This window comes from Balaenoptera acutorostrata, chromosome 4 (genome assembly GCF_949987535.1).
Source record: "Balaenoptera acutorostrata chromosome 4, mBalAcu1.1, whole genome shotgun sequence".
Lineage (NCBI taxonomy): Eukaryota > Metazoa > Chordata > Mammalia > Artiodactyla > Balaenopteridae > Balaenoptera > Balaenoptera acutorostrata.
The window spans coordinates 147197334-147218942 of record NC_080067.1 but is presented as its reverse complement, the minus strand read 5'-3'; the positions used below and the strand labels follow the sequence as shown (position 1 = coordinate 147218942).

At 46.7% G+C, this 21609-nt stretch overlaps 1 protein-coding gene across 1 annotated transcript in view; it reads left to right on the top strand.

The window, feature by feature from the left end:
• The first annotated feature begins 8178 nt into the window (after window positions 1–8178).
• Window positions 8179–21609, top strand: part of DSCAM (DS cell adhesion molecule) — a 742440-nt gene continuing 729009 nt past the window's right edge. The window contains 2 exon segments of the mRNA XM_057544948.1: window positions 8179–8287; window positions 8582–8872. Coding sequence (XP_057400931.1) covers window positions 8179–8287; window positions 8582–8872 — 400 coding nt within the window.

Genomic DNA, 21609 nt, shown 5'->3' with positions numbered 1-21609 from the left:
GTGACATTTTGCTGTTCAAAGCGTGCACTTCTCTAGGCACTTTACAAGGTCTGCCTCATCTAATCGTCACTGTGGCCCTGTGACATAGGCAGGGTTAACAGAGCAGTCTTTTGAGGCCAGAGGCTAAGCCCCTCCCAGGGTCACACAGGTCGGAGGATGTGTCAGGGCCTGACCCCACAGTCCCCGTCTGGACCACAGCGCTCCGGACCTACATCCACCTGGGCACACAGCCTTGTCCCCCCGGCCTTTCCCACTGATGTTTTGGTCCGTTTCTCCCTGTCCACTATCCCCCCAGTAATGATGGGGCCCCTCAGCCGTTTCATCTCCTTCCAGTGGTGTCTGGTGTGTAACCCATGAGGCCACAGGGCTGAGCTGTGTCTGGGGACTCGGGGGTCATCACCCAATGACCCCGGGCTGCTTCCTCTATGTCTGCCCTCAGGGCCACACGGGGTCATGTCCCATGACACCAAAGCCCTGTGCTAGACCCAGAAGAGTTTCTTCCCCACATTCAGAGCTGAGGCACCTTCCGTAACGAGGTGCAGAGCACAGTTGCCTGAACTTCTCACATCTCCAGGAATTTGGTGTGAACACTAGTCTTTCAAGAGAGGGCCGGTTTTGCCACTCCTGGTTTTAGGCCCCCTGGGCTGACCTGCAGGGGGCGAGCCTGGGTCCCTGCAGGATCCAGGGTCCTGCTCTCCCATCCCCCTCTCCTGCCAGCCCCTCCAGGCCGCCAACCCCAATGGGCTGCCTTGATCAGCGCTCTCCACGCAGGCCTATGTTTCCCTTTGAAGTGTTGTCTGCTTCTAAAACATATTTGATGCGAACCCCGCCTCGACCTTCTCTTACAATCCAAATCCCCAGACTCGGTAACTGTCTTCATTTGGAAAAATAACTGGTTAGCATGCCTATTAGCAAGCCATCTGCACGGTGGTGAGTAAGGAAATATTTATTTGGATGAAATGTTTATGCATGTTGAGATGGACAGGTACGAAGGTTGTTTTTCCTGCTCCATCTGGATGTCCTTTTGGCTATTCCTGTTCTGTAGTCTCCCAGGAAGTGAAATGGAGAAGATGCGCTGAGGGTCCGTGAGATTTTGCCTCCTATGACATTTGTCTTGGAAACTCAGTCTTTCTTTTTCATTCAGCAGCTATTCACTGAGCACTTACAACGTGCTAAGCATTGTTGTGAGTGTGGTGAGTGCCACAGTCCCAGCTTCCATAGAGCTGGGTGAGCCGGTTAGTAAGTATGTGTGTTTGTATGGAGAAAGGAAGCTCAAACGCCAAATAGTGGCAGGGTAGAAATGTTCTGGCTGTGCAGGGTTGCCAGGAAATGTCTCTCTGAGCAGAAGGCTTTGGATGGGGGCGGGGCAAAGGCAGTAGGAGCGAGCCATGGGGGCATCGGAGGGAAACATGTTTTAGGTGGAGGGTGGGAATGCGCTGGCTGTATTTGGGGGAAATCAAGGAAGCCAGTGTTGAGTGTGTGACTAGGAATATAGCAGGAGACCCGCCCGACAGGGTGGTGGTGGGTGGGGTGGTGGTGGGAGCGCCCACCTATGGCCATGGTGGAGACTTTGGATTTTATGCTGTGAAAGATCAGAGGGCAGTGGAGAGTTTTGAACAGACCTTCCTGTGATCTATGTGTATGTGTGTGTGTTTGTGTATTAAAAGATCATGCTGGATGTTTTATAGGCTTTGGGTGTTGGGGGTAGAAGTGGGGTGGAATGTGAAAAGCCTCTGAGAGATGATGGTGTCTCTGTTTTTGGTCAGTCACTCCTCTATCCACACAGCCATCCCAGGTGCCCCTGGGAGTCATCTTGGTGTTCTTCCTACCTCTCACCACCTCCTTCCTATCTCTTGCCACCTCCTGTCTGTCTCTCATCACCTCCTGTCTCTTACCACTTCCTATCTCTCATCACCTCCTTTCTCTCTCTCTCTCTCACCACATCCTGCCCGTCTCTCATCACTTCCTGCTTATCTCTCACCACCTCTTGCTTATCTCTCACCACATCCTGCTTATCTCTTACCATATCCTGCCTGTCTCTCATCACTTCCTGCTTATCTCTCACCACTTCCTGCTTATCTCTCACCACATCCTGCCTGTCTCTCACCTCTTCCTGCCTATCTCTCACCACCCTCTCCCTATCTCAACCATGTTTAGAGGAGACCTATCCTTACCAGACCTACAAGTGTTGAGCTTTGATTCAGGCCAAGTTCTGTCTCTGATGGGCTGGGCTACAGTGAAAGCTTCTGGGTCTCTCTGAGGTGAGGTGTCCCCGTCTGAAGAATAGAAAGGACAGTAACAGCCCTTGTCTCACAGACAAGAATTGCATTCCATACGCATGTACAGCACCTGGCATAGAACTGGACTCACCAGTGCTGACGAGCTAAAGAACCACCACATTGATAGTGACAGCAACTGTCATCACTATTAGTAGGATTTCTAAATCTGGTCATCTCACTTTTTAAGTATCTCCTGATATTCTAAGATACAAGTGTCTTCATCCCAGGACCATGGCTTTCCCCAGGTCTTAATCATTTCCCCTCTGGACTCAGGCTAATTTTCTAACGGTCTCCCTGTGTCCTTCTTGAAAGCCTCAGGTTATTCTCCACTGTGTCCCTAGCAGGGAATGTTTCCAAAACAGATCGGATCGTGTCACTTCCTGCTTACCCACATCACTTCCTCTCGCCTTCAGGACAAAGTCCAAACACCTCGTTGTACTGGTCCTTCCATTTCTGTCCCATTTCCTGATACACCTGCCCTCACCACACACACACAAATACACACGCGCGCACACACACACATACACACGCCAGTTGGCTGAGTTAGATGTACCGATTATAAAGTCCCAATTATAGAGTTTATCTGATCAAATTATTTTAATTATTATCTGAATCCCCCACTAAACTGTGAGATTAGTAGGGACTGTGTTATAGTCATTTTTTTTTTTACATATGGTCAGTTGTGTGAAGTGCTCTAAACTTAAGTGTACAGCTTGATGAATTTTTATATGTGCATGTATTCTTGTAACTTCCACCCAGACAGAGTCAGACAGAGAACATTTCAAGCAGCCTAGAGGTTCCCTAACAGTACTCACAGACCTTCCTGGCCCATGCTTATTCATCTTTAAGCTCCTAGGAAATATGAGAGCAACTTGGAGGTAGTGGGCATGCTCCAAATATTTGCTGATGGTCTCCATTAGTTCGCTGGAGGAAGAAATGGATGGGCCACTGTTGACACTCTCGAGCATCTCTGCCCTTTGCAGCTCTGAGACCAGAGGTGTAATAGTGCCTGATTTCAATTTAATCAAAGCACCAGCAGCCAGAAGGAGGCTTTATCAAGTAATAAATTTACTTAAAATGTTGCTGCAGGTCCAGTTGTAGACAGTAATGATTCCATGTAATTTTCTCTGTGCAATCTTTATCTAAGCCAATTCCCATATCTCATTTGATCATCTCAACAGTCCTTTAAGATAAGAAGAGCAGGCATGATTATTTCAGTTTTCAAGGGGAGAAACTGAGACTCCACAATGAAGTCTGAACTTCTTCTCTGGCACATGCACCACAAATGGGCCTTGGGCGAAAGTGAGAGGTGGGGCAAGACCCTGGGGTCCCCATCCAAGTCTATGTTCCTTCTCTTAGGAAACGCATCTCACACCTCTTGTCTTTTGATTTTGGGTCCTGTTATAGGTTGAATTGTGTCTCTTCCAAATGATATTGAAATCTTAACCCCCAGTATCTCAGATGTGACCTTATTTGGAAGTAGGCTTATTGCAAGTTGCAGATGTAATCAGTTAAGATGAGGTCACACTGGATTAGGGTGAATCCCTCACTGAGTAGGACTGGTGTCCTTATAAGAAGACGGGAAGAGACACAGAGACACAAGAGGGAGAAGTCCATGTGAAGACAGAGACTGGAGAGTTACATCTACAAGCCAGGGAACTCTAAGGATTGCTGGCCACCATCAGCAGCTAAAAGGATTCTCCCTTACAAGGTTCAGAAGTGTAGCCCTGCCAACACCTTGACTTTGGACTTCTGTCCTCCAGAACTGAGACAGCACCTTCTTGTTGTAAGTCATCCAGTTTGTGGTACTCATTTCAGCCACCTGAGGACACTAACACAGCTCCCATGTGGGCAACTACCTATCTTCTTGGTCAGAATTAACTCCATGTATCAGAAAGGAGTGAGCCTTCCTTATTTGGCCACTGATGATCTCTCCACCAGAATGCCCTCCTTACTCATCCCCAACCCTCCTCTAGAACACGGCTCAAATGCTACCACTTCAGATTCTTTTCTTAATCCAACAGGAAATGGAGGAGTAACAGACCATGTAATTTGGATGAGGATGCTCTCCAAATGAGGGTTGCTTCTTATCTGGCATCATTCAAGTGGGCACAAAAGTAGCCTCTTCGACTTTAGCTCTCTTCTGCTGAGAAGGCTGACCCAGAGCAGTAGGAGAAGGGAGGCGGGTGAGGGAGGCTAATTCCATATGGTATGGTTTTAGGTCAAAGTTTGATCTTCAGGAGGCCAGGGATTACATTAATTAGGAATACTGTACCAAAAAGAAGAATTACATTGTTGGAGGAGGTCCTCAAGAGGACCCCACTGTTGGTTGACCCTTAAGGTGGAATCAGGCAATCAGAGGCTCCTTCCCTCCAGCCTCCCATCTCATGGCCTTCTTGTACTAGGAGACGCTTCAAGGATGCAACCTTGAGAAAGCAAGGTGTTGAGACCATCTTGACTGGATACGTGATTTAACCCCATTAAGGCCTCTTTTGTTATAAACTCTTAAGATTCTGGGGGTGAGTGCAAAGATGTACCCAAGACAAGCCTCCTATGTTAAGTTTCCTTGCTTATTACACCTGTCACCTACCTTCTGGGGTGGTTGCCTCTGTCTCTAGCCCTCCGCGTGCTGGAGTCAGTCTCAAGTTTCACCCGGGGAAGTCCCAAAGAGGTTTTCAACCAAGACACATTAAACCTCAGTGTATTTGATAAAGTTGGTTTCTCCTGATGGCTGTTTGGGTAGAATGCCCCCTTTCCTTGACTCTGCTTTGCATGTTGACATCTTAACTGCACTTGAAGGCTCAGCTAAATTGTTGCGGGTGTGTATGAGGCATTTATGTGTATGTGTCACAGAGCAGTTTCCGCCGTCTACCTGCATCAGAGCTCTGCATTCCATTCCATGGGTACTCACTGAGCGTGTGCATGTGCCAGCCTTGGGGACAGCTTTCTGGAGAAATGCAGTATCTGAGCTCATGGAGCTCACAATTTCGTGGGATGTGAGTATGTTTTTATACTGAAGTATGTTCTAAAAATATTTGCAAAAAGAGAGCTCGGTGCTTGGTTAGGCCCATTCTGGATCATTAACCAACTCAGTCTGCAGGAGATGCATTAGATGGAAGGCCACAGAGCGTTGGTTTCATGGAGTTGAGACCAATGTGTCACAGACCCTTTCGAGTTGGGTCCTTCTGCCTGGTGTCACTCGCAACAATAGAAGGAGACCGAGTTGGGTTCAGAAGCAGAGGAAAGCTTTATTCTTTGATCAGAGAATGGAGAGCTGCCAGCTTGCTCTAGGTCACACGCTTTCCCGACAGGCCGACGGTGGGGCTGCTTTGCAGGTTTCTGGTCTGCGGAGGGAGGGTCGGAGTCATTGCCGCGAGGCGCATGCGTGTTGCTCACAGCCAAGTGCCGGGGCGCAGCATCTCTGCACATGGCCCACTGCTGCCATTTTGAACGGAGGTGCCCTGCGCAGCGCTTCTGCGCAGGGCTTCTCCGCAGGGCTTCTGCGCAGCGCTTCTGCGCAGGGCTTCTCCGCCGGGCTTCTCCACAGGGCGCAGTCGCGAAGTCGGGGTGTTGGCTGCGGTTCTGCGGCGGGAACTCAAATATGACGCCTCTGCACTCGGCACCGTAATGGCCAGTGAAACTAGACTAAGCACAAAAGAAGAGGTGAGACCTTATCTCCTAAATTCCATCTTATTTTTCCCTGGGGGCCCCAGTGGACTTTGCTGGTGACAAATACTCTTGCCGTGGGATCTCCCGTCCCAGAAAGGCCTGCCCTTGGGGTTAACTGCTCTGTAGTTGCCATCATACAATTTTTATTAGTTTTTAAAATTAATTATATTCCTGTACTTACGGCTCCCACACCATCCAGCCTCCAGTCACCTCCTGTGGTGCCCTGGGCCTTGACTGGCCTCCACCTCTCCAACCTGCAGTCGCTCCCGCTTTCTGATGGGATGGGGGGGCGACGGGGTCATGTTGGAAGAGCAGGCTTGGGTTCTGCTGGTGCCCTCAGTCTGCAGGTGGGGCCTTGAGACCACACAGGGAGTGCTGAGGTTCGAATCAGCGTGGGTTTTTAGGGCGCCCCTCCCCCAGCCTGCAGAGCCATGGCATATTGCACAAGTGACTTGACCAGGGCCACCTCTGATCCAGGTACAAGCGCCACCCAGCAGGGAGATTGCAGCCCCTTGGCGATCTCCTGCCCACCACACACTGGGGCAGTGGCCTGCAGGAAACGGAGACGGATGGCCTTCCCCCTCCCAACTCCGGTGGGGCACGGCCTTTGGTCCAGTGGAGGGTGGTGGACGTGGGCCACTGGGGCTTCCCTGAGTCACACACACTCACGCTGGACTATTCCTGTGACCAAGGGAGCATGACATTAAATAGCAAATAAAAAACCCACCACGACAGGGTGGGAGAGACTGAGAAAGAAAGGGAAAAGCTTTATATTTTAGCACCTTAAATGGTGCCTTTTTCCTTTTTGTAAAAGCAGCCCCCCGCCGCCATTTTCATTCTGCACTGGACCCTGCAAATTATGTAACAGGCCCTGCTCCCAAACTCAGTAATAACCATAGCCGTCCTTTATCACAGTGACCAACATGCTTAGGAATATGTCATCGGATCTACACAACCATATGCGTCAGGAACCTTGATAATTTCCATTCTGTATGAGGATGAGGCACAAGTAACCTGCACAAGCCCTGCAGTGGGTAAGTGGTGAAGCTGAACTCTGACCCTGAGTGTGTCTGACCCCAGTGCTGGAGTGCCTGACAATTAAGGCTGAGTGGAGCCTCACAGATGGCTGGTATGCAGTTAAGAATTTGTGAATTGAATGAATGGGTGGAGGAGATGGATGCGGGAACAGCAATCACCCCATTACCTGCCTTCCTGGGCTGCGTTTCGGAAAGCCCAGAGCCTGAGCACCCTGGGCGTGCAAAGCCAGAGGACACTGGAGAGTGTGCAGGGCAGGGTTGGGCTGGCCGTGGTGAGTGGGCTGCAGCACGTGACCACCTGCAGCTGCAGAGCGATGGCGAGCCGGCAGCATCATTGGCTCAGCTGGCCCTTCCTCATACACAGGGCCTGGCCATCTTGTGCCCAACTCTGGTAAAACACCATTTTGTTTCTGCCTCACCATTTGCTTTTCCTGTTATTTTGTGAGCTGTTCTAGGTGTGCTTAATTCCTGTTTGTATTTGGAGGGGCGTGTGGAGCTTAGGCACAAGGTACCCAGTGCCCAGGAAACCCAACTTGTTCCCCATGAGACCTCCCTGCCCCCTTAAATGCTTCTCCTCAGTCTTTCATGCCTTGCCCCTGAAATTCTACCTTGGATCCTAAATTGGGTGCATTCCAGCCCTGTTGGTAGTTATTTTGCAAAGCGATGGAATATGGATGCATGCGCTGTTTCAAGGTGTTATTTAGATATTATTATGACTTCAGTGACCATACAGAACATTCAGGAAATGTTGTCATATTGGCTTTTCACAGTAATGTGGATGGGTTATATGTTTGGAATTACTCAAATTATCAGCAATTTTAATCAGGTTTTTTTTTTTTTTTGCACCATTCAGAGAGCAAAATTAGAATTGCCTATGTTTGCAGTCTACCATGTATTTGAGATAATTAAAAATTAGCCCGTGCAACCATAGAGATCTTTATAGTAGCAGCAGGATTTGGAAGTTGCATTTCTCTCTAGGCAAATGAACTGGACTTTTATGACAGTAAATACGAAAGCTAAATCCAGCTGCACATTTTATTAAAACTGCTGCCCTTTCCTGGTCACCTCTGCTTATCTGGCAACCTTCTAGAATAGTCACTCCTGGCCATAATCTTATTAGCGACTGGCAAGAAAATAACTAAAAATAATGGGCTGTTGAAATGATTATTTAAACCTCGAAGAAATGCATCCCGATGACTGTGCGTGGCTGTGAGGTGCCTGCGCTCTCTCCGGTCCTGCCTCCAGTTCGGTTCCACTTCTCGGCTGCTGCTTTAAGACTGCAGAGCGCCCCAGCGGCCAGAGGCAGGGGAGGGGGTCCCCGCTCGCCTCCGCTCCGCTCGCCCGCCCGCCCGCCCGCCTCCCAGCCAGGGAAGGTTAGCGAGGGATCAATGTGATCCGGGCCGCAGGAGAGGAAAGATGAGCCCGCCCGCCCGCCTGCTGCCTGGATGCGGAGGCTGAGGGCCGACGCACGGGAGGCCGCTTGCTGCGCAGTCGGGGCGCCGGGCGCCCGGCATGAGCTCACGCCCGCGTCTGCGGCTCCGTCCACCTGCCGACCTGCCGGCGGCCCGCTGAGCTGACGGCGCACCTGGGCTGCAGCCCCGCCGGCCCGCTCTGGCCGCAGCGTTGGGCGCGGCGCCCGGGAGCAGGTGTGCAGGAGCGCGGCGCGCGGCGAGCGCAGCCCTCGCCCCGGAGCCCGGCTGCGCCGCGTGCCCGGGCAGCTCGGCAGCAGCGGCGGCGGCGGGCGGGCGGCGGCGCCCGGGCGGGTGGCGAGCGAGCGGAGCCGGGCGGAGCGCGGGGGGCGAGGCCGGCGCGGCGCTCGCGGGAGGCCGGGGTGCAGCAGGGGCATGTGGATACTGGCTCTCTCCTTGTTCCAGAGCTTCGCGAATGGTGAGCCTTTCGGTTTGAGATGAATTTCATTTCTTGTATTGACCGGAGTGTGGGGGGATTGGATGCACGGTTGAAGTCTTTCCCTTTTCCTCGTCCATCTGGGTTGAAATTTGCAGACTTTTATTTTTTAAAAATCTTATTTATATTTCTTCGGGGAGGAGAGGAGGCAGTGAAGAGAGGACGGGTGAAAAATTGCTCTGTAATCATTTAAAGGCGCTTACCTAGCAAAGTGACAGCTCCGAGCTAACTCCTATACTAGATAGCTACCTCATTCAGAATAAACCGGGTTTGCTGAGAGGAAGAGAGACGGAAAGATCGCCAGTTTGACACACCACAGCCTGCAAGGGACATGACATTCCAAGTGCAGGCAGGTGGAGGGGTCAGTTAAGAGCGTCTGCCTTCAGATTCAAAGCTTTTAAAACATGTGCTTTAATTCTGCTGCAGTTCATCTCCAGCAGCAAGAAAAGCCTTTAAGAAAGATCTGTCCTTCTACCACCACCACCCCCCTTCTTGGTACTACAGAATCCCCACAGTCATTTATGTAAAAATATGCACCGTTGGCACTGATAAGCATTACATCATCTGAAATGTTGACAGATTCTTTAAAACACCTGTATACTTGTAGAAATGAAATCAGTGACTATTGCAAATAGCATTCCTTTCCTCATGTCCATCCAATATTATATCTTGAAATGCTTTCTTCCTGGGTATTTGAAAAGCCATTGCTCTTGACTGAGTCAGATCCAATTAGTAAGTGTGACTGCACCTTCGGTTGCCTGTCACCGCGTAAATATGAACTCGCATGTATGAATGGCTTCCTCTCATCTGGGAATGAGAGGAAATTGTCATCATTTGGCATTGCCTGGGAGTAGCTACAGCTTGAATTCCCATTTCAAATTTCGGAACACAAATCTGCATAAAATGTATGACTTGCTGACAGTTAAAATTAAACCATTAAGCAGAATCCCCTACCCAGGAGGGAGGGAGAGGGAGAGAGAAAGGAAGGAAATCTAGCCCTTATGAGAAAATACCAGAAGCCAAGGGGAGGCTGTAAGATTTTCCTGGAAGATGCACAGGGCAGCTCTGAGTGTTAGCTGCACAGAGGTGCATTTTCTTTGCCTACCAAGATAGTACTTAAAGAATCAACACACCAACAGGCCAGAGGAAATGCATAAACTTTGTAAAATTAAAAAAAAAAAAGATGACTAAGGAAAGGTAACACTGCAAGAAGGAAATCCTGAAATTAACATTAAAATGATACTTTGCTCTCTAATATAACCTAAAGCAAAGTGTTCAAAACTTTCATTTTGAGATTTCCTAGCAGGAAAGAATTGCAACAAGTTCTGACATGACACCCATCTTTCCCAGAGGGCACTATACCTCTTCTGCAGCCTCGCGGGAATTTACCTTGGGGGATAGATCTGCTTTAGCTAATGTGTGGTGATGCATCAGGAAAGTCGGCCCTTTATGCTGCTTTTCTAATGTGAACTCAGAGAAAATGTAAAAATGCTCACATACGTGTTCCAGCGCCACAAAGCATTGATGGCCTGTCTCACCTGTCAGGGCGTACATCTCTGGGCTTCTCAGAAGGGCCTGGGTTATGGGATGAAACATAATTTCCACCCTATTGGGAAGTATGTATTTCAGGATGAGGAAAGAGGTTGTGCTTCTGATTGTCAGTCAATTGGTATCTGTTTTACAGTTTCATAGTTACATATGACAGAAATAGGTCTGGTACAGTCTCTGAAACAGAGATGCTAAAATGTGTGACTATTTTTTTTTTTTGAATCAGTTTTACTAAAATAATCATGATAGAGTCATATATAGTGAGAAAATTGTATAAAACCTCAAATAATCTGCTCTTTGGAAAATACGTGCAAAGGCTATGTATGTGCATTTATACTGAGTCCTAGAGCATTATCTTCTTATACCTTTTTCAGGACCCTTAAAATTGATTGATAACCACCACTATTGATACTATAATGAATACAGGTAGATTTCACAATATGAGATATAGATTGTACATGCAAATGAATATTTTACTTCGCTGTATTACATGTTCTGATCCTATCTACCATAAGGATATGGAATCTCATGTAAAAATGGCCCTCTCTTTATATGATGAAGCATTAAAAAAAAAAAAAAATGGCCTGACTGTAGAGCTTTGGATTCTTTTCATTTGTGGGGGGAACTGGCTTTAAAGAGTTTTCAAGGAATGATGTTCAGTGCATACTGTGGAAAGGATCATAAAATAGATAGTCATGTCAAAATAAAATAAGAGTCCACTTTGGAATGATGCCTGTTTATAGGACCATATTTCAAAAATGTGAAATTAAATGGTTCTTACCTATCTGAATGAGACTTGAAGAAAATTGAGAGTTTTTTTTTTCAATAATGTCATATTTTGGTCTACCTTAATTTTGAAAAATTCCTGAATGTATGTGATAAAAAATCTATGAATTCTAAAACTGACTACTGCTAGGCCTGAAACATCAAAACGTCTGACATGATTAAAAAAATATAATTGTAAAAGATTATGCAGTTTGATATTTTGGGGTACTCATAAAATAAGAAGCCCACAATGTATCTGCATTTTAACAGTAGACAACAGCGTTTTTCCTACTGATGTAATGGGATGTACATTTATTTCTTAATGAAAGCATGGTTGCTGGACAGGCTGCAGACAGTATTCAGGGTAAAACATAGAAGTCAGAGAACAGTCCCTTCATGGGTTAAATCCTTGAATGAATTACCTCACCTGATCAGGTGGAGTCATCATGTTTTAAAGCAGTCAACTTGTCTTGCAATGTTCTGGAAATACTCTCAGGGAGCTTCAGTTACTGTGCAAGGGAATGGGGGTCCCTATATGTGCAGATATGTCTCACAGCCTTTCCTTGGGATGGGATCACACTGCACTGTGTTTTATCACAATTTCTTTTGACTTTAACTCTGATGAGAATACTCTAGTTTACAATTCTTGTTAAAAGCATAGGTGGGCCTAATAAGCAGATTTATTCTATATAATACATTTTTGCTAGTATCCTTGATTTCTGTTGTTATGTACACATCGGTCCCTGACATCATCCTTTCCTGAGCCATGCAATTCTGGGCTTTGCCGCTTTGCCATTTTCAGGGAGCTTGTGGAGCTTAGAGAGGGTGGGTGTTGGGAGAGAGAAGGGTGCTTGTCAAAAAGAAAGTGGGCTGTGCAGCACCTTTCTGCATCCCCTGTCATCTCCACAGGGAATTACGTACCGCAAACTTAACATTTTATTTAAATTTAGGAGCAGACATTTATGAGTGCAAATGCAGCTTCAGGGTTTTAAGGTGATTTTTATTTAATTCATGTAAATATGTGGAAGTAAAAAAAATGTTATCAGGTGAGTAATTCCAGGGCTTGCTCCCCACTTCTCCCTCTCCTATTTTTATTAAGGAGATTTAAATTCCACCCCAGAATTATAGGGTTCATAAAAATTTTCTAGGTCTCTTAAGCTTGGGTGCCCCTACAAGATGCCCTGTGTAGGAAAACAAAATGCCATGCAGACCTTTATTAAATGCCAGCCGATCCTTCTCCACTTCTTACTCTCTCCTGAATGCCACTTTGGTGTGACCGCAGTTTGTTGCTGTGAATCAGTGACTCACTGGGCAGAACTGGTCCAGTACAGCACGCTGATAGGGGAAAATAATTGTGACCAAGAAAAAAAAAAAAAAAAAAGCCAATCTAAATCCCTGATTCCTGGACCTCCATGTAGCTGTCAAAGTGTTTTATCACTGATGTGTCTGGGATGAGATGCAATGAGTATTTCATAAAGAGACTCAATGCAATGGGCATTGAAACTCCATGTAAAGGAGAGAGAGAAAAACCGAGGGAAGGTCATTTTATAAAAACCTAAGAACACTGAAGGAGACTGGAAATTTATGTTTGAAAAATAAAACGATGGATTTCTCAGTGGATGCACTTACAAAACTATGGCATCCAAATTTCACAAAATTAGCTGAATCCTACGGCTGAGATTATGAATGCGCCTCATAAATAATTAACAGTCAGTGGAAATAATACAGTTAGCATTAGGTAGGGCAGAGCAGTCGGCAGCGCTTCCAGAGGCGAGCACTCCCGCTTTCTGGGTCCCCTGGGTGTTTGGCGGGGCGGCCGGAGGCCCCAGGCGTTCGCAGGAGGGCGCTGTGTCTGGGCATTTTCTTGGCGCTGCGCGCTGGCTCCCGGGACCAGCTCCATCGGCGGCCTGGGAGATGGTGAGGCGGTGCTACCCTTCATGTCAGTTGTGTCCCTGCCACAGGACACTAGTGGGCGGCAAACCTCACAAGACTGGTGCAGCCAGCCTTCAGCGGGCCGACGAAGTCGCCGCCTCCGAGCAGCGGTGCTCTGCGCGGCGCGGCGGCCGGAGGCTCTCCTCCCCGCGGCTTCTCAAGTTCGCCGGGCCCAGCCTCCCGGGTCCCGGAGTTCAGCCCAGCAGGAGCCACGAATGCAAAGGCTACGGCCGGCGAGGCAGGGTCCGCCGTCTTTGTTTCCAGTTTTCCCCAGGAGGCCGGTGCTCCCAGCAATCTGTTGCAATCTCGAAGGTGCAGAGAAAGGGAAAGGCGGTGTCCGGGGCTGGTGGGCCCGCGGACCGTGCGTTTGCATCCCGCCTTCCCTTCCCACTGGCTGGGGAGCCCGGCCCCGCGGGCGCCTCCTCTCGGCGGAGGTGGCCGCTCGGAAGCAGCCCCGCGCCTGATTGGCTGACCTTCCAATGTCATTGCGGGAGGCCCAGCCCGCTTCGCCGCCGCTGCCGGGGACGGGGGCGAGGCGGCCGCGCCGCTCCTCTGCGCTCCGCCGTCCATCCCTGCGGCCCACGACCTCCTCCTGCTCCCCCGGACAAACCGAGCAGCACCTGTTCGCCTGGACCAGGTGTTAATCCTTCACATGCCACAGAGCCGGGCACAGAAATTCTCATTTTAAATTCTCATCGTCTCCTGCCCCTCCCCCCATATTTATTCCTTTTTTTTGTTTCATGTTTTGAAAATATGAAAACACTCAAAAGTTGCATTCCCTTGTTGGATTTATGGGTCAAGATGAGGCAGGGGGAATGGAAGGTTGCAGCAGCCCGACTTGTACCCGCTGTGCAGCTCTGAATTCCTCGGCCGCTGGCACAGCGTGCACCCAGGCGGCAGGAGGGCAGGTGCGGATAACCAGTTTTGGGTTCAGAGGTTAGACAGCTTCTGATCGGGATGTTCGGAAGGACTGGATTCAGAGACCTGCTCGCCCCAAATTAGATTCCTGCATTATCTGGTTTCCTAAAACCTTGGCCATTTCCTTGACAGTGTCTAGAGTAATCTGTAACTGTGTTTATTTGGTGCCTGTTTGGCTAGTGACTGCCTCCCTTACTGGATGGCAAGGTCCAAAGGTGAGGCTCCTGCCATACCAGGGTGTGTCCTTTGCACAGAGCAAAGTGCATGCAGGGCAGGTGGAAACAGATGTTCACTGACTGACAGAAAGAAGGGACAGGATGATGGGCAGAGCCTTCCTCCCCTCCTTCGCCCCCTCCTCTCTCCCATCTGCCCCTGTCTCCTGCCTCTGTGTTATCCTTCCTTGCCGGGTTAGCTTCTTGTCTGCCCCATCTCTCATTCTACTGTATAAACCATTGCGAGAAACGCACGTAAGCAGCAGTGTGCATTCCTTGGCACGTAAGCAGCAGTGTGCATTCCTTGGCCGCTGCCATCTTGTCTGATGCACTGACTCCATGGCTGTAGAAATGCTCATTTTCTAGAAATGCTTCTGGGGGCATTTTCTTCTCTTTTGCAAAATGGATTCACATTTGGAATATGTGATGAGACTTCATCACAGTTACATAACAATGCTATAATTGCTTTAGGCGTTCTTTGTGACTTGGATTGGGTCAAATGTCACAGGAAATAAGTTAATAAATGCATTGGACCCCTTGTTCTCAAGTGTACGCTGCTAACTGGCACGATTTGAAAATCCTATACAAGGTATAACACCCTGTCGCGTTCTGAAAGCCAGTCAGAAACATCACACCAACACATAAGTTCCCCTAGGGGTTCCTGGGAATTCATTTCTTCATCAAAGAGCCTCCAAGGATATCACAACGAAGCTCAGTTTCTTAGGCCTTAATCATCTTTAAAAAATCATATTAATATTTTCTTAAACATTCTATTGATTTATGAGTGTCTGTCTCATCATTATCTTTTTTTCTTATTTTCCAGCAGAACCAATTGTAAAAGTTGGTTCCTTCGTCAAAGTAGCATGAAAGGCATATGTTTTACCATTAAAATTGTGGTTTGTATCAAATATGAGAATCGAATTAGGTGTTTTGGAGCTTACAGTATTTATCATCGTTTGATTTTTGGAGATCTGTCTTTATTCTATATTATCAGTACTTATTATTTTAAAAAAATAATTCACTTGGGTTAATTTTTGGTCTTCAAGCCCCCTGGGTTATGGAAATACATATCACGGTGGAACAGAGAGGGATGAATGGAGCTGACCAGATAGATGATGAGATAAGAAGAAGGAAAGAGACTACTATGTAGGGAGACAGAATGACAGGGATTAATGAGTCTTGCCTGCATCCCTATTTAAGTTATTTTTACGCAGAAGACAGTGAGTAAGATTTAAGAGTGAGCAAGCAGTCCTATTTATAGAAAGCCGTTTTTAAATGCAGCGGCTGGGAAAGCAAAAAAATTGAAAACGTGAGATCACCTCCATACGAAATGCTGGCTTCCCCTACCTCCCCAGGACCATGGAGATTTTTTTTTTTTTGGAGGAGAATAAAAGCATAACAGCCCTTGAGGAAATATTGAGAAATCGCTTTGAACTCTGCAGAGTATTCTTGAAATGCTCTCAGGGCTTAAGTCCATGTCAGACTTGGGAGGTGAGGGTGCAGAGCCAATAGCTGTATTATTTGGAAACTGGGCTTCGGTAGGTCTGAACAGAGGAATGAAGTGAAGGGAGCATGTTGAACTTGCAGGGCTGCCACAGATATTTACTTGGCAGTAAGCATTGTCTTTCCTGAAGATGCTCAACAGCACAGAGTGGGAGGGTGAATCTGCATGCATGTTTGAAGTAGAGCAATTACCAAGTGTTCACATTTAGGATCTTGTGATTATTATAGGTTCCTCTATATTAATCAGTTATTAAATTTTGGAGATTTAAAAAATTGTGGCATATACTCTTCTAATTGGCCAGTCCAGGCTGCTTGATTGACGTTAAATGTTCCTGGACAAAAGAAAAATGAACATACTTGCTCTTAGGAATGAAATAGTCTTCTTTCCTAGGACTGCGTTTATTCAGTGTAACGTTTTGGTTTTACTGGCCCCAAGTGCACCTTATTTTCTGTTAAGGGTAGAATCCTTGAATTTGTATGGAAATGCTGCTGGTGTACAGGTTGCACATCTGAACAATAGCCAGACCAACCCCAAAGTATGATGCTGTGCAAAACATTTTCCTTTTATCTTGTGAAGAACCATCTATGCAATGGGTTGTTTTGTAGCCAGTCTCCTTAGACTGTGGAACAGGCAGGTTTGATGAGGTGGTGGAAGGAGATTTGAACTAATTTATTGCAGAGTTTGATTCATATGAGCTTTGCCTCTTTTAATATGAAAATGATGAACCAGGAAGCAGTTTTAAGCTTGGCTTTACACAAAACTTAAGCCATTCGTCTTGGTGTCCACTGTGCATAAATACTAAATACAGTGAAGTCAGTTTATAGTTCTTTCTAGATACCTGAATCTCAAATTATTGGATGCTTCTGCAAAACAACAGTGGTAATAACACTCCCAGTGAAGACTCTGATGACCTCAGGGTCCCCAGGTGCCTTCTGCATCCTCATGGGACTGAGTGATGGCTATGTTAAGCTGGGGTTAGAACCAGCATGAATGGGTCCATTGGATGCTGACCGAGGTGGCCTGTGTCACACCCTGCAGAGCCATGTCATTTGAAATGGCTGATGGCAGTGGACACTCTTACCATTGATTTTTTTTTCCTAATGTTGAATAAAGCATTGATTTTTCTCACGAGACCTGCTTTTTCACTCATCGCATGGACTTCAGGACAATGGGAGAATTTTTACAATTATATTGTTACAGAAAGGCAAAGCATGAAGATAATTAGAACCACTGCAATTTGCTGTGTTTTTAAATTTTACTCTTTTTTTTTTCTCCTTTATGTAAAGACCTGAGCTCTACTGTAGAAGCTTTTGAGTAAACATACTTTCTCATCAGAGAAACTTGAGATTCATTTCTTCTCTCCACAGTAGCCCCACTGTGGAATAATTTGATCTTGAGTTCCCATAAGACACCAAAAACCCCAAGTCCCAGTCTGCTTAATTACAGTGTTTATTTCTTAATATTGGCTGTAGAGCATTCTTAATAACCGATTTGCAGCTGCCAGGGTAGAAATAACAGTGCTTTGTAATATCACGTGTGAGACTTTAGGGGTGAGCTGAAGACCTCAACAACCACAACGGACTTTACTAGTCAAACGAGCAACTCCGCACTGTAGAGAGGGTGCAGTGGTGATTTTTATCACCCCTCCTGGAACTTGTCATGGCCAGTTCCTGCAAAGGGTAGCCATTTGTCTGTTTCATTGGCCAGTGAAAGGAAATGTGTAAAACGTATGAAAGGCCCTCTAAGGTACAGAATTCTTCTTTCATAAATTATTCAGGCTGGTAAAGCCAAGGTTAGCAGGGGTCTGTCTGGTGCCTTGACATGATAGCAGAAAGTGAATAGGATGGTTAATTACCAGACGTGTACATGCATATTACGACTCACCAAAATCAATAGCTATTAAATCTTCGGTGGCTCCTGTTTTACTATAGGCTTGATGGATATTTATATGTAGAAACATGGGTAGAAGAATTTTGACCTAGATGTGATCTTGGTATTTGTTTTGGGTAATTACTTTGATCAGTGGTCAGTTCATCTATGTCTTAGGAGATCTCATATCACCAGCCACAACTCCCCCTGATTTGTAGTCGCAAGAGACCCCTCGGTCTTCCCCCACTCGCATAGCCCCATAGCCCCATAGCCCCATAGCCCCATCACCCCATCGCTGGGGATGGGAAGGTGAGAATACGCTGTAGGCCTTTGTGGTATCAGATGCTTGGAAGCCATGGAAGTTAAGGCTTATGGGAAGACCAAGCATAGGGAGGAAGGAGCCACCCCGTGTCAGGACAGCAGGAGTGTGAGGGGGAGGAAGGAGGAGGCATGCTGACTGGAGGCCAGTCTGTCGATGCCTTGAACCGTGTTCCATTTTACCATGCCTCTGTCGGGACCTTCCAGTTAAGGATCAGGGCCACTGGTTCTTAAAGCCCAGGTGGGCCGGGTCAGGGAGGAAGAAGTAGGGCATTTCCTGGAAGGCTTTTCCCCTCATGAGCCTCTCACAGGAGATTCAGTGCTGGCATTGTATTGGGAATGGGCTGTAGTTTGCAAAGCTCCTGACGTCTAATTCTGATACGTACCTTTGCCATCTTTTCCCTCCCGCATGGGTCCTTCAGCTTGACTGTGCGTAAGGCTCATGTGATCTTTTCTATTGTTTGTTTTATAGTTTCCCAGTTCTGACCACCAGAGGGTCTGGTTCTGCAGCTCTGGGGTATGCATGGCTGAAGTATCTGTATTATTATTCTGATCCGGGTGGCATAATCCAGCTCTGGATAGAACAGACTTGGAAAGAGGCTGCCCAGCCCCTGGCTGAGGTAGAGGGTCAGACAGTAGCTAGAATGTCGACCCCGTAAAGCTTCATGTAGACCCCAATGCGCTGTTGGGGAGCTCTATATTGAGTAGTGATTTATTGAGAGGGTATATATCTATATGCAGGGCTAGGGCTTCATTGACTGCCACAAGGATTTGGGCAGATTTGGGGAACGTTGGTGGCAGGGGCTGGTAACAGGGAAGGCCCTGAGTAGAGGGAGGTGCGATCCCAACCAGGGACTTCTAATTTGGATGCTAGTACGTTGAGACTCATCTGTATATATATCTGTACAAATATCTATGCTTATTTGTATCCAAATGTATATAGGTGTGTGTATATACACGTACATAATTTTTTCTTATTGTTTTAGCATATTTGATATCCAGGTTTATTGCTAGCACGTGCTTTGCTGTTGGACTTGGTCCTATTGTGTTTTCTCGAATCGACCCCTTCTTTGCTAGCAGCTGGAGTCCTGGCAGAGAAGCCCTCTGAACCTTGATGTAACCACATTCCTCCGAGGAAGAGATCAATAGTGGGAAACTGTTTGGGTTATTATATTGGAAAAGCGTAAGAGAGGCACTAGGGCAGGATAGACAGGACAGGAATACAGGTCTGTTTGCAGCTTGAGGTTTTGCCTGGATGCCAACCTGGGAACATTACACATGTCTTCTTTCCAATATCAGTGCACAAGTTCCTTCCAAAGCCAGGTATAAGGGGCTTGGGGATTGTTTGCTCTTTTGGGTTTTCTTGGCCTCTGCCCCTTTCTTTTAGGTAAATGACCGCAGGTGGATTGTATTTATCATACGAAGTATTGTCGTTAATGCTAGGTTGTCATAAAAAGAGAAAATGGCATATAAGGAAATATATGCATTTTAGGCCTTGTCATATGTATGATAAAATTGAGGACAGTTATTAGTGGCGGAATAATCTTTTCAAAACACCACGTCCTTGATTTTTTTGAACTAAAATAGACGCGAACGTGTGCTGGAGAGAGGCCTAAATTCAGAACCTTAAAAATAACTTTTTGTGTCCTGAGATCCTATTTTAGATAATATTAAAAATAACTTTCCCTCCTAGGCATTTGAAACAAGTTGGATGTTATAATCCTTGGGCAATTTTATTGTGATTCACTATAGAAGTTATTCTTTCAGAGCGGCTGTTTTGATTTTTAGCTTTAGAAGAAAAATGGAATGAAAGACATTGTGGGCTGACAAAATGTAATTTCTGCTTGCTCATAAGTCCTTGAATTAGGGTAGACGCTGTTTCTGTGCAACAAAGGGCTCCTGCACCTCTGTTCCTTTAAAAAGCGGGGAGGGCTTTGTGTTCAAAAGTTATAAGCTCTGCCAAAGGGGGTTTGTAGAAGAAGATACTCGTTTAAAATAGCTCACAATTCCTCTCTGATTTGGAGTTTTCACGGCCTCTGCCACTTGCACAGACTTCTCTCTCTTAAATTTTTTAGCAGACAAGGGCAGCCTTTTTCCATATGTCCTCCATGGAAAGGTCATAAGTATTTCCACCTTTGAGAGATCTGTGAGTAATTGTAAATGGTTAAATACTTTCCTTAGAAAAGTAGAAATGAGAGATCGTGTGACTCATTTATTATTAGAACAAATCCCCTTAACCCATAGAAGATATTTATTGCATACTTTAGTAAGTGTTGAGTGCTTTTCCCTTAGGTTTCCAACACCTCTCCATAGGAATGAATGTTATTAGGTACCGTCCGACTAATGGCCAAGGCAGTTTAAGGCAATGCGATGAATCTATTGGTAGTGGAGATGCATTTGCGAGAAACGGAGGGGATTTCTGTATTTATTCACTTGTCATCATTTACACCTCCCTCTCTCCCTCCTTAGGAACTGGGAGCAAATATCAGGACTTCCATGCATACAGTGAGAGTGTAGGAAGAAAGTGATATTTCCCTGGGGTCTGGAGGCCTTCTATGCCTCTATTAATTTCCTAAGTCACAGGTGGTTTGCCCTGATGTGGGCGGGTGGAGGGACTCTGCTGTGATTCCCCAGCTGCTCAGGACACACTGAAGTCTGGACGCGAGGGGTGGTGGGTGTCCCCCTCAGGGGCTGCCTGTTGGAAGTCAGCTGTGTCTTTCTAGAAATCTCTGAATGGGGAGAGGCTGGTATTTATAATTATTTTTTCCAGATTGCACAAGCATAGGTGTTATGGGTTATTATAAAGCTCTAAACAAAGACATCAGATATAAAGTAAACTCCATGGAATTATTATTTCAGACTCATTATTTTTGGCAGATGGGAATAAAAGACTCCTTCCCTCCTATTACGATTTGATCATTTTTATTGCTCCCGACAAATTGTGTTCTTCAGTTAAAACAGGGTTCTAACCAGGGCAGTTCCACTCCCTCGGGGATGTTGGGCAGTATCTGGAAACATTTTGTTCTCGCAGTTGTGGGGAGAAGGGGATGCCCCTGGCATCACTGGTGGGTGGGGCCCCGAGAGGCTGCCCAGCATCCTGCAATGCACAGGACAGCCCCCGACGACAAATATTATCTGGTCCAAAATGTCGGTAGTGCTGAGGTTGAGAAACACTAAGTTAAATAGTTTAGAGCCACGCTGCTGCAATGTAAGACTGGTTTTGTGCTTTTCTGTGGATGCTGGAGAGAAGGCAAGATGTTTCTTCCGAATCTCAGTTGTAACTCCTCTGGCTGCAAAAACCATAGCTGGTGATGCTTGTTACTGTTTGAGCTTTATTTACTATTTTTTTCCATGAACAAAAAGCAAAAAATCCCCAATCTGTGTGTCTCCTTTTTCATCAGTCACTAAGAGCACAGATACCAAGGTGTTCCTGGGTTCCTCCAGCCATTTTCCCCTCAAATGATGATGCTAATTAGTGTTGGATCAGATGGTTAAATTATACTTCGATGAATCCTGTGTGCTAACTGCTCAGGATGCATTTTCTCCCGCCTGGTCACTTTGTGCCCGAGTGCCCTGTGCTGCAGGCTGAGGGAGTCCTGCTCATCCTGAAGATGCTGATTTCTGTTTTCAAGGCAGTGCAAATCCTCTTTGTC